At 37.2% G+C, this 14,813-nt stretch overlaps 1 protein-coding gene across 8 annotated transcripts in view; it reads right to left on the bottom strand.

Moving 5' to 3' along the window:
- Nucleotides 1-14,813, bottom strand: part of RUNX1T1 (RUNX1 partner transcriptional co-repressor 1) — a 145,914-nt gene that overhangs the window by 106,147 nt on the left and 24,954 nt on the right. Inside the window, exon 1 of one of the 8 annotated variants that reach the window (XM_048841209.2) lies at nt 1,640-1,855. The exons of the other annotated variants lie outside the window; for them this stretch is intronic. Within the exon in view, the coding sequence (XP_048697166.1) occupies nt 1,640-1,646 (7 nt within the window). The 5' untranslated portion in view covers nt 1,647-1,855. Of the gene's footprint in view, nt 1-1,639; nt 1,856-14,813 lie in introns of those variants that run through there. 8 annotated transcript variants of the gene reach the window in all.

Raw genomic sequence — 14,813 nt, 5'->3', positions numbered from 1 at the left:
GCCGGAAGTTAAAGATTTATGTAATGTTAAAGCTTAAAGAGTATTGATAAGTATATATATTTTCAGGTGTAGCTCAAGCCACTTTGATTAAAGATGCATGAAATTTTAACCAGCAGGTAGATTAAGTAATTTAAGTGCCACAGGCTTACTATGCAATAGGTTGTTCAAAAATCTCTACTTCAGTCATTACAATAGCATCTTTGTTAGTGTCTCAAAAGAAAATATAGAAGGCTCAAAATTAATCATGCTTTACATTTAAATATTATAAATATCAGACAGAGAGCCATATGATACTGTAATTTCATATAAATATATGCAAAATATCAGTTGTATTTTATTTACATCACATGCATCAATTCACATAATTTTTCAAATTAATGAATTGCCATGATATTTCTAATGAAGACCACATCCCAAAGAATATAATGCATGCAAATCAAATTTAAACTTTAAAGGGTTAAATGACCTTTCATAGTCCTCAGTTATTATCTATGCAAATTAATTTGACCATATTTCAACCACACAAATCCTACTAGCCTTGCACTTTGAGCAAACAGAGATCCACTTTTTTGTTACAATCTCAGTCTTAGGATCATCAAACGTAGTATTGGAAGAATATGACAGTGCATTAACATCCTAAAAGAAAAACATTCTTTAAACAACTGGCAACACCTACATACAACTGCGGTTACAGCAAACTGACAGATACTGTTTCAAAATACCATCTGCGAGGTGTACAAATTCTGTGATCAAGTGCAGGTTCTTCTGCCTGTCCTACCCAAATTATCCACAAGAACCAGCCAGCTGTCGGATCTCTCTGTGTCCCTGTCTTTTTTATCCAGAGATATAGCCTGTTTTAAATCGGCACATGGCTCCATTCAGTCCTTACCAAAACAGCAAATACATTCTGCCATGGTCAGGCTTCTCATAAAAAAACTCAAACAATTCACCCTGTATAGAAGCAATATTTTCACTGGCAACAACACTTATCAATTAGACAAGTAGTCTAAAGATCCAACGATAATATTTTTGTGAGGAAATTGACATACTAAGATTTCCAGTTCCACGACGGTTTCACTAATTCAGCAGAATCCGTAAGATTGTTTAATTATTATATTATTATTAATAACATATTTCAATTTTTGGCTGGTGACAGCTAAGAACTGTGATTTATGGCAAGACTGAGATCATTTGTTTTCTAAATCTTCTTCACTTCTCTAGCATAAACAGCTTTGCAAAGAGATTATTCCCAGTGTACACCCATAATCTAAAGTTATATCTACACATAAAATGTTTGCAGATTACAAGATACAGCTGACAGTCATGAAAACCAGACTGAAGCTGTATTTCTTCTCACTAAAATTATACCCCCCATACACACCTGCACCCACAAATAGGGTGACTTTCTACTATTCCTATCCCCATTCAATGTAGCATCCAAAATTACTGTACACAGTATCTTTGATAGTTTCCACACACAAATTCCCCTCCCCCAACGTTCACACACCACAGTTAGTATCTACACTCTCTCTATATAAGCTTGTACAAATCACCCTGTAGAAATTATTTTTATATACAATCAAAATATAATAAGTGTTTTTCCATTTAAATAAAAAGAGCTGTAATAATTTTAACTCACCAGGCATCCTTGAATAAAATATACACTGTAAATGGCTCTCTCCTAAAAGCAAGCTGATTTAGGGCTCAGTGCCTCCTGTCCTGGAATGAGCACAGAAAAGCGAGTAGGGCCATCAGAACTGGCTGTGGCAGCATAGCTGGAGGCAGGATGCTGGGCGCGTGCGTTTGCCAGGCAAAGACAGATGGAGAGCTGACACTCTGTATTGCACTTGGAGCAGAAATGTGAATGATGACAGGAGCACATGTGGCCTTGAACCCAGCCCTGTCTCTTCAGGCAGAACAATGACAGGGATGTGTGTGCAAATTATCACAACCCCAGCTCCCCTCAGCTGACTCCTCTTACTCTACCTTTCACAGCAAGTTCCAGAGGACCAAAGAATAGAAAGTAAAATGCAGAGTGATAAGATGAACACTGAATTATTCATTTTTTTCTTTAAAAGTTAACCCTTTCTTTAACTGCAAGCAATTAAAGCAGAGCATCTATTAGAACCAGTTCTCCTCAAAAAGTGGAAAACATGTTCTCATTTATTATTTTAACAGCCATACTTTTGAACGCCATAAGACCATGGTTGTTTATTTAGTTGGAAATTCAAAATATGTAAGAAGATATATTTAAAGATTTTTTTCTTTTCCTTTTTTCCTTCATCTAATTGTGCCATTTTATCACAGTGAACAGAGTATCAAAATCATTCCCTTTGTCAGCTTCTCAGTAGTATGTATAAAATAGAACACACTTAGAAGCAGACCACTTTTATTTTACTACAGTGCTTTTAACCCCCTGGGATTCCTGCATTGATATGCTCCAAACATTTGCAGCTACTCTCCTTTACCTTGCATGGTGATCCATGGGGGATGAAAACAAAATCTTCCCTGTAAAGCTTTTTCAAAAGCTAAACAATCATGTCCTCCTGATTTCTGAACACCCCTTAAATGTTTATCCTTCACATGAATAACATATGCCTGGCTAGGTTCAATGCACTCTTCCCTATTAAGCTTTAATGGACACCATGATACATAAAACTACAAGTCTTTGTTATAGTGCTTTATCTAAAGCTGGCTATTTTCCTCTCAGCAGTCCCTCTTTAGTCCTTTGTAAAACATCCTTGCCTCATAGGAGAAACATACGCCTGACACATGCCTTCTGTAGCACATTTAGGCTTATACACGATTCCAAGCACAAGGGAAATCTGTTTTTTCAAAAACTCTCCTCCAATTTAATACTTGCAAAATCTTCACTGTTTTACTAACAAAAACGTTTACAGCAAATCATTAAACACATGCTTTCCTTTGCCTTTTCAATGAATGTTCAAATTCCATATAGATACCAAAAAACCAAAAGATTTCATTCAGAATCTTCAGAAACTGTATTCTTTTAATATGAAAGATTCATAAAGACAAGAGTCTTTATATGTTTAATGTATGCAGTCCCTTGATTTCCCTTCATATCTTCTGCCTCTACTAAGCAGAAACAATTGTGCTTCCAGGCCTTCCTTTTCCTTCCTTTAGCTGCCACAAAGCGCTGATAAAATCTATTTTGGAACATAGAAAAATCCTAACAGCCTTTCCATGTCTGGTTCCCTCTGCCCATGAATATTTACTACTAAAAAAGAAAAAGTGTCATTTTTGAGAAATACGTCAGAAAAATAGAACTTTAAATGGCACCTAAAGCAGCACCCATAAGCCTTTCTTCAACTAGTGAAGCCCCAAATTAAAAATGTTTAATAAACAAATTCATAGTGATTACTCTGTTCTGTCACTAATACCATAATGCATCCTATTTATGAGACCAATCTTTTTGTTCATCTTACTCAGACGACAGTTGTAATGAGGTTCTGTATAATGGATTTCAATGTATTTGAGAGCCAAGCATAAACACTTTTATGAGAGATGGCTTTATGGGGGAAGGGAAGAAGTGGCAGGGGGAGAGTAATAATCAATTAAGTCTATGCCAGAGAGGACTTTAAAGAACTTGGCATTATTTTTGTTTTATTTAGTGCCCTGTTTAAAAACCAGTCAGTCTGCATCTGTTGGTTTTAAAAATTCTATATTCTACATGAAGGAGAAAACATTTTCACAGTTGGAAATGCAACCTTTCATCAACATAGGTGCAGACAGAATCAGCTTTAAAATAGAAAGTAATGTGTCAAAGGTGCAATGCATTTTAATAAAACTGAATGATATTCCATTTTAAAAGTCAGTCTTAATATCAGTACACTGTAAATCTCCAAACCATGGCTCACAAAATTGAACTTCCATATGCACTGTGATTATGCATCTTTTCTATGTGTAAAAAGGCTTTTTAAGCTGTTATCTGACTACAGTAATTGCCATTTAAATTGATCCACGTCAACAAAACCCGGATCCCTGGAGATTCTCACCTAGAAGTCTGTTCGTGGAAGGGGCTAACAGAATGCCTGTGCATCTGAGACTACTTCAGCATTTTCTCAAGCAGCCAGCTGCATGAATAGTTTTTCCCCCCTCATTATTTAATACACTGAGGCAGGCTGCAACCCATTTGGCAGTCCTCCTTGAATAAATATTCCTGGATATGTTTTTTCTTTTTCTTTTTTTTTTAATGCAGACATTTAAAGATTGCTGTAACAATTTTTGCACACTTCTAAAAATGTAATAGGGCCAAAACGTGTAACAAAGATGGACAGTTAATGCCAACATAATTCTGTAAAATGTTTTTCAATCCCTGCTTGTTTCATGCAGAAGAGAAAAAGTGTGTAGGGTAATTTTTGCATATGAACAATTCTGCTGCATCTTAGAATCTGGACAATGCATAATACCAAAATGAAAGGATATAAAGAAATAGTGAGAATTAGAATTTAGAAGGAGATTAATTTCAGTCAGTTTCTTTACCTTATGATACAGCTTCTTAGCTGATACTGTGAAAACTAACGCTTTACTCTACAATCGTTCAAACAGTTTACAAAATAATTTTGAATGATCTGATACCCATCTGCAAAATTAACAACTGTAAGTGCTGCAAAGGTAGTCTCCAAACCCAGAAACTTGCAAAAATAGATTTACACTGGACTGCAGAAAGTTCTTACTGTATTGTATTACTCAAATGAAAAACACACTCCTTTCTAAGACATTACAGTTTTAAAGTAGAGATTATCTTTTGCTTAAACCTGATTTACCAACAGGGACTAGAAGTCCACTGAAATGTATCTGTAGTTAATGAAAACTCTTTATTAACAGTGAAGGAAGAATCTGACTCAAAGCTTTTCTGCAGGACTTCTCAACTTCCCTCTCTACTTATAGCAGACTGTTGTGATACATTGTGACTTCACACAGTGGGTATTAAGTGAGTTAATTCAAAGGAGCTGAAACCTCATTGATCCTAATTGAAAGCAATACACCCAACCAAATAGTTTTCTACCCCATCTGCTCTGGCCTGCCACCAGCTATTCAATACAAGAGAATTAATAGTTTCAGATATTCTAACTGACCCAATAAAGGCACTCATTTAAGCAGGACTGCATTAACAAAGTGAAAAACCAAGGGCAAAATGGGTTCAAATGGAGCATTTTACTCCTAGTTGGCTTTAACAAAGCTGAATAATGCTTATTCTGACTTTTTATGTGCAAGACTTGATAAACTGAATAAGAAGGCACTCAATGATCAGTCAACGAGCATTGATGAATGGTCATTAGGACCCCCCCTAATCTCAGGGAAGGCCATTCCATAAAGTGGCACACCAGCTTGAAAGGGCGGACTCACTAATGTCCAGATTTCTCCACTTGCTTGTTCCACTTTCACTTTCAGACCACTGGCCACCAAATGAGGCTGACATATTGGAAAATAATCTTTTATGGATGAGTGGTAAATAAAAATGGAAGCATTAACTGAGCTTTAAAATTCAAATCTGCTAGTTCTGTCAGACCTCACCCCCTCACCCCCCCCCCCCGCCAAAGGTTTTGATTTTCCACCCAGCTGGAAGCTATTAGTGTTTTCTTAAGGCAACCCACTGACAGGACAAACCCACCTAATGTGTGAGCTGTAGGGCTGGGGGGAAACTCTTTCTATATGCTTTCCCAATTTTACTGTACATAAGTTTGACAGCAACTGAATAAACACACCTTGATATAAAGACACATGTTAATTTCTTGCTGCAAGTGAATGTTCTCTAATATTTCATACAACCACAAACCCTGTACTATGTTGTATTAACTTCATGGTGTGAGTTTTTTGTATAATAGAAATCTGTATCTTCCATCATTTTAAGTAGTCCAAAAACACACAGAGGCCCCAAAGGATCAACCACCCTGCCCCTCCCCCCCAAATTTTAATCTTGATAAAAATGTCATCTCCCTCTACACCTAAACCCTTGAAAAAAAAGTTACTACTTTTCTTGCAAACATTATTAAAATATTGCAGTATGGTATGTGATTATCTGTAACAGCAGCTCTGAATACAAGTGTCACAAACCACTTGCCAGATAACGCCAAGACATTTCCCTAAACATTTCCTGATTGGCAAAGCTTTGTGAGCTTCTTAAAATAGTTCAGTGGGATCTTTAAAATATGTCTAGCTTGGTGAAATGACAACCAAAGGGGGATTTGATAACCATCTACACAAACCGTTGAAGGAGACACATACCAGGCTGAGAGAGAATTGTTTAGGTTGTCTAAAAGGGAGTAGAATAATGTGATGAAACTAATTAAAGGAACATTTAAGAGAGAGAGAGAGAGAGAGTGTACACGCATGTGCACACATGAAGAATCTTAACAGTAAAGTGTTTTAGACCCAAGGAAATTGGAAGCCGCATAATTTCAGTGTTCTAATGAGAAAGTAGACCTATTAATAGCATTTCAGATCATCTGATAGGGAAGGGCAACCTTGGCTGTGGGATAGACTTGATCAGTGGTTTTCACGTTTTTTTCATTTGTGGACCCCTAAAAAATTTCAAATTGAGGTGCAGACCCCTTTGGAAATCTTGAAAACCACTGGACTAGACAATCTGTGTCTTTTCCATCTCTATTGTTTTATTGTTCTTCAATCAAAATAGACACTGGTTATAGAATAAGAACCAAATTCAGCAATGGTGTATGTGAGCACAACTCCCACTGGCTTTCAAGCTGAATCTGATGTTAAGTTTTAAAACAGTGGAAGTAAATTCAAATCAAACCTAGAAGAGCAATACCACAGAAAAAGATAACAGACCTAAGTTTCATTGCAAAACATAGGCCCCAAATCTCCAAATACTTCTGAATATGTGTGACTTTACTCACCCGTGGAGCCCCTTAACTTTAACGAGAGTACTCAAGAGAACGGCCACGTGCATATGTACATTTTTGCAGCATTGTGGCCATTACAAAATGTCACGTGAACATTTTATGAAACAAAACATTTGCTGTGAAATATGTAACACAAATCAGAACTAAGACTAATTTTTTAATTGTCACCATGCATGTTAAGAAAAAAATACTGCACAGTTTATGAATGAATTTTTCTTTTGGCTCTATTCAGTTATTTCTGAAAGGATGCAACAAAATACCATGATTGTATTTCATATATAAAGAAACAGAGAAAAATAATATGTTCCTTCCACCTAATCAATGCAGTGTGCATGATAATAACTAGTGCTTCTACACTGGGATCATATTTTGTGACCTCAATATAAGCTTTCAAGCTATTTGTGGCTTTCTGATTTGAAGCTCAAAATGGTTTGACTTTGGTGGTGAAACTCCTCCTCCTGCAGTGTATTAACCCTCATTTTGACCTCTAATCAATGTCTTTTCATGTATAAAGGTTTTCATGATAAAGAAAATGTGAGAGAATAATTGTGTATGAAAAGAGTGTATCTAACCACTGGCTAGAAACTCAATTCTTACTTTTTTCTTTGTAACATAGCTCAGTATTTGTGACACTAACTAAACATATTTTATTCATTTGACAAGGACTGTAACATTATATTAAAAACTTTTGTTTCAAAGTCACCACCTCCCCATTTTGACTGATGGCGAGTTAGTTTTGTTAAAACGCCAGGGTGATAGCATATGCTCCAATGAACTTTCCCTCCTCTCAGCACCAGAGACAAAAACCTGCAGCTCTGCTCTGCACTGGCAGCCATCTGGACAGCTTTCTCTCAATGCCTGCCCCACATCACACTGCAGGCAAAATTTCAGGGCTCTAGAGCTCTGTGGAGCTATTCATGACATACCAATTTCACATTTTCTGCTTGTTTGCTTGCAACAGTAAATGCTAATGAGGACTATGAATGACATTTTTAAAGACAATAAAAAGGTCTCCAAATCCCTTGTATATGGAGACACTGTTTTCTAAACTTCACCTTCTGTTAGGGAGCTATTACACTCTAAAGGAAAAAAATAACCTAAGGAGAACAATGAGATGATCAAAGCATAACGGAGTCCTTAAGAATTCCAAAGAAAACAATGTTTGTAAGCTAGGTTAATGAAAGACAGATTTTATGCCAATGTACAGTAATAACACTTCAGTGCAGTAACCATTCCTTTCGATAGCTCTGCTACTTCTTATCACAAGGGCTCATTAATTATTGTCTCTTTGCAGGAAAAAAAACAACTTTCAGATATCCTGCAAAACCTCAAAAGCCAGACATTTGGATTTTTTTAATTGCTAATCAGTAGATGACTCTGAGAGTAAACTGTTATCATTAATTGGGTTGAAATGCTATGCTTTCATAGAGATTAATGTAATGACTAAGCATGGTCAAGATAAATATCTGGTTCTAATGTTTTCTTTCCCAGATCTGCCTTTTACAGTGTTGTTATTAATACACATTAAAAAGTTTTCTTACTTTGTGTAATCTGTTTTACATTTAATTGAAGACTGTCTCCTTATCATTAACAGGAGCAAAACACTTTCAAGAAAATCCACCAGGTGGAGCAAATACACAGCAATACAAAACCCTTAAAATTATTTATGATCATATTGCCACTTCCAAGAAGAAAAAAATGTTTTATGAAAATCCCCACCACCACCCTTTTCACCCCTCCTTTGTAGATATATTGATTAATTTGCACTAATTTTCTACATTAACAAACACGTGCAAGCTCTGCTTAGAAGGCCTTAGTACAAAACTATGCATTACAATGTAGTTGTAGCTGTGCTGGTTTCAGGATATTAGCGAGACAAGGTGGATGAGGTAATATATTTTATTGGACCAACTTCTGTTTATGAGAGAGACAAGCTTTTGAACCACAAAGAGCTCTTCTTCAGCTCTGTGTAAGCTCAAAAGCTTGTCTCTCTCACCAACAGAAGCTGGTCCAATAAGGTATTACCTCACCCACTTTGACTCTTCTATTGTGTTACAGGTCAGTTTCAGCAAGAATTTGCAAACCACCATATATACACCCCAGGCACAACACAAGCACACACACACACACACACTCTGCATATTTTCACTGCACAACCCAAGTGTTATATGACTGTATACAAAAGATACTACACTAGAATAGTGTTAAGATTGTAACAAATTGATCAATATAAAGAAATTCAAAGTAAGTTACCTCGTGGCTTCAAAACTATTCCATTGTGCATAGATTGTGGTGGTTCTTAGACCAGTCAGACTAGCATGTCATGTTACGTGCTAGATGTATGGTAGTTCCAGGAAAAAATTTTGTAGAGTGTGTCAGCGTTCACCAAGTATTGCCTTTTCTCTGTGTTTCATATTAATTGGATTATCTAGAGTAGGGGCTCCCAAACTTTTTGATATGGTGGACCAAGTCTTAGCAGAGGAGTTGTCATGATCTGCCTTTCCCATTTATAATCAGTGTCCCACTGGTAACTACCATAATTTCTTACATGGAAAACTAATATAAGCAAAGCGATATATTTTTAGCTTCTTCTAAATGCAGTTTAGCAGCTGGGAGCAAGGAGAGTAACCAGTAACTGTGACCAACCAGACCACCAATGATGCATGGACCACAATTTGGAGAGCTCTGATCTGGGCAATGCTTACTGTCAGTGACTCATAGGAAAGCATGTTTTTAGTGGGACAAATTTCCTTTTACTTTTCTTGCATCTTCCATCTCTATGGTCCAAAGACTAAGTATGTGAAACAGTCCTTGGGAGAGAGAGAGAGAGACAGAGAATGGAAATAATTCTGCAATCCAGTGGTTAGGGCTCCCACCTGGGAGGCAGGAGACCCAAATTCAATCCCCATGGACCAATCAGTCTTTCATTATTTATCCACAGTGGAACAGCTTCAACATGTCAGAATATCCCACAGCTCAGAACACTCCTCAGAGGTAGGAGACCCTTATTCAAATCCTTTCTCCCCCTCTGGCAGAGGAATCAAACCTGGATCTCCCACATCCCAGGCAAGCATTCTAACTGCTGAGCTAAAAGTTATAAGGTGAGTGGCTCCACCTCTGGCTAGATTTTGATTTGGACCCAGTCCGGTAGATGCCCTCTGAGCACACCTGCTAGATTGGGCCATGCATGCAAGTGAGGTGGCAAATTAGGTCCCCTGGTTTGTGAGTCACTCCAGGACTTAGACAGCAGATAGGAATCTAGACACTTAGAAGGGGGCAGCAGGGCACATGCCCAGAGGCAGATACATAGGCACCTAGGGAACTTTTACTCTGAAAAAATTTAGGCTCAAGTGAGTTTATGGGCCTACACAGTTCGGCAGGAGTTTTGTGATCGCAGTGGAGCCAAAACTGGGTTTAGGTGCCTAAATAAGTTTGTGGATCCCATCCTTTTCCTCTCTTTGACAAACACTTCTAGGGTCTAATGTTATATGTGCTATCAGCAAAGGTAAACTTGTATTAAACACTAGAAGTACTATAAGATCTAACAACTGGGCTAACATCTTGGGCCAAATACTGTGCCAACTTAACTTCTACAGACATGCACAATGGAGAGAGTTAGCACAGAATTTGGCCTCTGGTAAGTAGCGCTATTAGTGATATCTGATGGGACAGTACAACACACTCTCTCCTGGGGATGTAAAGGACTGTGGTCTCTGCGTATGTTGCAGCCTAAGATGACTCCTATCTTAGTCTTTTGTGTTAACTTCCTTAATTTTTGTTTCTTTGATATAGGGATAGAAGAGACAGTGATTCAAATATTACATCTAGATAAAATCAGATGACTGTGATGTGCTCTACAGGGGCTATATTGTGGCCATTGAGAAACAGAAGCAAGATCTAAACCTAGAGGTGATTATTAAGTGGAGTCCCATACAATTTGCACCAATTTACACCAATTAATACCATGAGGTCATCTGAACTGATTTTCAGTAAGTGTCCAAGTACAATTCAAGATGCTTGTTTTAACATATAAAGCCCTAAATGGCTTGGGACTTGCTATCTAAGAGACCTTTCTCTATGTAATACTGCCACAGCTAAGATCAGCAGAGGCACTCAAGCAGGAGTCCCTGGATTTAAAATATAGAAAGCTGTTTTAAGGACATTCTCTCTGAGATGGTCTTTGAATATGGCCAGTGACTAAGGCCTACTTTTTCCTCCCCAATCTTTCAGGTGTAGTGGGGAAGGGGTTATGATTATTTTCATTGTGCCTTTGATGCAGAAGTTTTATTGTATTACTTGATACGCTGGTGTGCATTTATTTGTTGTAACGGGATGAGCAGATGATTGTGCTATTATACTGTGAACTTTAAACTAGAAAGGTGTTTTTTTAGGTTTTATAAATAGATAGAAATAAAATTTACATATCCATATAAACGCACATACTTTCAAATATACCACAGGAACATCATAGTTACAATAGAGTACAACAGCTCCATTTTTAATCACGTAGATGCATACAACCCAATTCTTATTTACACTTAGGCTCCTTTACAACACCCTGACAGAGTAAAGAGGCCTTCAACTGGCTGTAAGTGTAACTCACATCAACTTTAAAGCCCATTACACTGCCATAGCAATGTAAGTGGACCTTAGTGTAAATAAGAATTATGAACCTGATTCTCAAAGTGAGGGATTATGTACATATTTTAGAGCTCTTCAGAACATGATTATCGATCTGATATACTGTAACAGCTCTTTTGTTACAGTCTCTCCTGCAAATCCTTCTTAGATGGAGGATTAGTGACACAATAGATCATAATGACTCTTTTGGTCCCATTACACTATCATTTACTTGCAGCTGTGTATGCGCACTGAAGGCTACGTTTTCCTCTGGATGAATCACGTAAATCCCCTTCATGCTAATGGGAGTTTATGCATGTGCATCAAGAGCACAGTATGCCTTTAAATTTGCATGAAGAAGTCCTAATGAAATACTTGGAAAAAATAAATTACTGCACAGGCAATTTCCACCCCACTCACCAAAATATCCAAATGTCACTAGCCCACGAAAGAGCTGAATCCTGCTGTCCCTATGCAGGAAAACTCCCATTGATGGAAGGTGTGCAAAGAGTAAAAGAGTAAAAATCCTGGAAAATGTCAGTGTAATAAAATGAAGGCATGGTGAAGTTACAGGAGTAGAGAAAAGACATCTGAAACCACAAAGATTTCTTTGGACTTAGTGCTGCTCATACCCATATAAATCCATGAAAATCACTTGAGTTAAACCAGAGCAAATAAGAGCAGATTCATGCCCTCTGTATTTCTTTCCACTTCTGTCTTAAACAGTAGTTTATATATCTATTTATATTTACATTTTAAGCCTGCTCGACTGCAAGTATGTATGCTATATGTATTGCTCTGGCAAGTTTTCATAACCATGGGCCAACACCTTACTCATGTAAATAGTCCTATTAAAGGGCTTGACCCTGACATCCTTATTCATATTGAATAGGGCCTTAGGCCCTGATCTGGCAAACGCTTAAGTTTCAGCATGTTCCTAGATATTTGCAGGATCAGAACTTACTCCAAGGGTAGCTACACTGAAATCAATGGGACAACTCATAGGGTAAAGCTACTACTAAGTACGGATAAGAACAGTAGGAACTAGCCCAAAGTTATTGTATTGTATTGTAAATGGAACACTAAGTTAGAACTCCTGGAAAAATTATGAATTTTAAGAATGGAAGTGCTGACAGACTCTCACCATTGCTCTGACATGCACCATTAAATATCCTGCTTTATTTTATTTCTCACATGGAATAAAACTAATGCAGCAAAGTACTTTGGAGATGAAAAGCTCAATGTGTTAAATATTCTTATTGAATTAATAAGATGGCTAGTGCAAAGATTTTTTAACATTCTCAAAGTTTTTTTAATTTATTTTATGGCACAAGCCCCATTCAAATTATTGTGCTGCTCTTCCAAGGATTTCAGTTCAAAAACATAATTTTTTAAATAAGTTAAGTAAAGGGGAAAAAAAATCTAGGCAAAAAGAAAAATAATGAAAACCCAGACATGAATGAGTTAACATTTTGTTGTTATTGTTGTAGTCAGCATTACACCAATGCCAGAATTTTAAGGGAAAGACTGAAAAGAGCCAATTTTTTTAAATCTTTTTTTTAAAAAATCAAGCCTATATGTCAGAGTGTTGTCCAGGCTGGGAGAACAGCACCGGCAGGAACCTCAAATTCCTGACCAAACCCTCTTCCACACAATGCCTCCTGAATGAAAGGAACCCAGGCCTGGCAGAGATAGCCTGCTGTCAGGAACCAGCCCTGACGTTTGTGGACAGACAGGGCTGGCCTTGCAGGATGTCAGAGTAACAAACTGCTGTTCGAGATACTGGATTTTCACACACTCTCAGCCTGGATGTTTTGCTCTTCAGGTAATTAAACAAGGAAGCAGGGCTGATGTGTACGAGTCTGACCCCGGTGCTGTGGCTCCATGGTTCTGCATATCAACTTCCGCAAGAACTGCCTGGAGCATCAACAGAATCTTCTACTCTCTCTCTCTCTTTCCCACCCCCACCCTGCAATGCCAAGCTCTACAACGAGTCCTCTCTGGTAATGTGTGCTGCTGTCTTATTTTTTTTCTAATTAAGGAAGACTAAATTACTTGTACAGTCCCACCAGCCTTGCTGCCGCCTTTAAAAAAAAAAGGTAAAGAAATGGTTACTTTCCGATTGATATCCCCATGCCTTTTATATATAATTGTAACAGCAGCAGAAGGTAGATAATGTGCTAAACTATGTGCCCAAAGGGGGAGGGAAGGAACCCTATAGGTATATGCTTTTATTGGGCTCATCATCCTAACTAAAATTACTTTTGAAAAGTGAGTGTTTTGTGATTTGCCCAACCATTGTTCAATATTTTAAAAATGAAGTTACTGTAATTTAATCATCATTGCTGGGGATGTTTTAGTTTGAGAACCTGTGATAAATCATATAGAGCTGTAAACTAGAAAAATGGCTCCATATTTTCACTCTTTCCTCCCCAAAGAATTTAAAATCTGGAGTTATTGGCTAATAATTTCTAAATTGCTTGCTGTAATAAACACAGAGATTGCTTTGTGACTGAACTCATTTCTATGATTTTAAAATAATGCTGACACAAAATGATTTTAAAAGATGCATAACATATTCCTGCTTCTTTTGAAAATCCATAGACCAGAATATTGGCTGAAAGACAGAGACCAAAAGAGAGGAATACAAAAACATGCCTGCTTGTCTGTGTTGAACACAAAGAACATTAAATGAAAACAACTGGCATGCTGCCAAATTCCTATAGAGGCAAAGAGATTCAAATAAATTGATTTCACGCATCACACTGACCTGGGATCAGTGAGCAGTGGTACAATACACTCAGAGCTCCATGTGGGGCAAGCCCATTAATGTTATCAGAGCCCTAGTATATTACCACGAGAGAAAGAAAAACAAAACAAAACAAAACCCCTCTGCAAACTCAGAAAATCTTTTTGAAAAAAGAACTTGAAATCACTTTGTTTCAATTATTAATAAAGATATAAATTTGTGAAAGCAAACGGTCTGCACCTTAGAGATTACTGAAAATATATTTCTTTCAAATTAGAATTTCTATGAAAAACCATTTTTATATTACACACACTCACATATACAGTAAATGCACTCAGACATACATGCTGAACTTATGCTATATATATTTTTACATACACACATTCTCTACCCTTCCTACTTCTAATCATCGTTGCCCTCAAAATTAAATTCTTCTCTTTGAGTTTCCTCTTTTCCCCTCCTCCCTCCAATGTTTTATATAGATTATTGGCTATTTTCTCTGTACTTCAAAAGCTGGATTCCTGCCCACTACTTTCTTATTGGCTCAGAAAGTAAGC

The sequence above is a fragment of the Caretta caretta genome, chromosome 2, assembly GCF_965140235.1.
Source record: "Caretta caretta isolate rCarCar2 chromosome 2, rCarCar1.hap1, whole genome shotgun sequence".
NCBI classification, from domain to species: domain Eukaryota; kingdom Metazoa; phylum Chordata; order Testudines; family Cheloniidae; genus Caretta; species Caretta caretta.
This window is presented reverse-complemented; position numbering and strand designations above follow the sequence as displayed.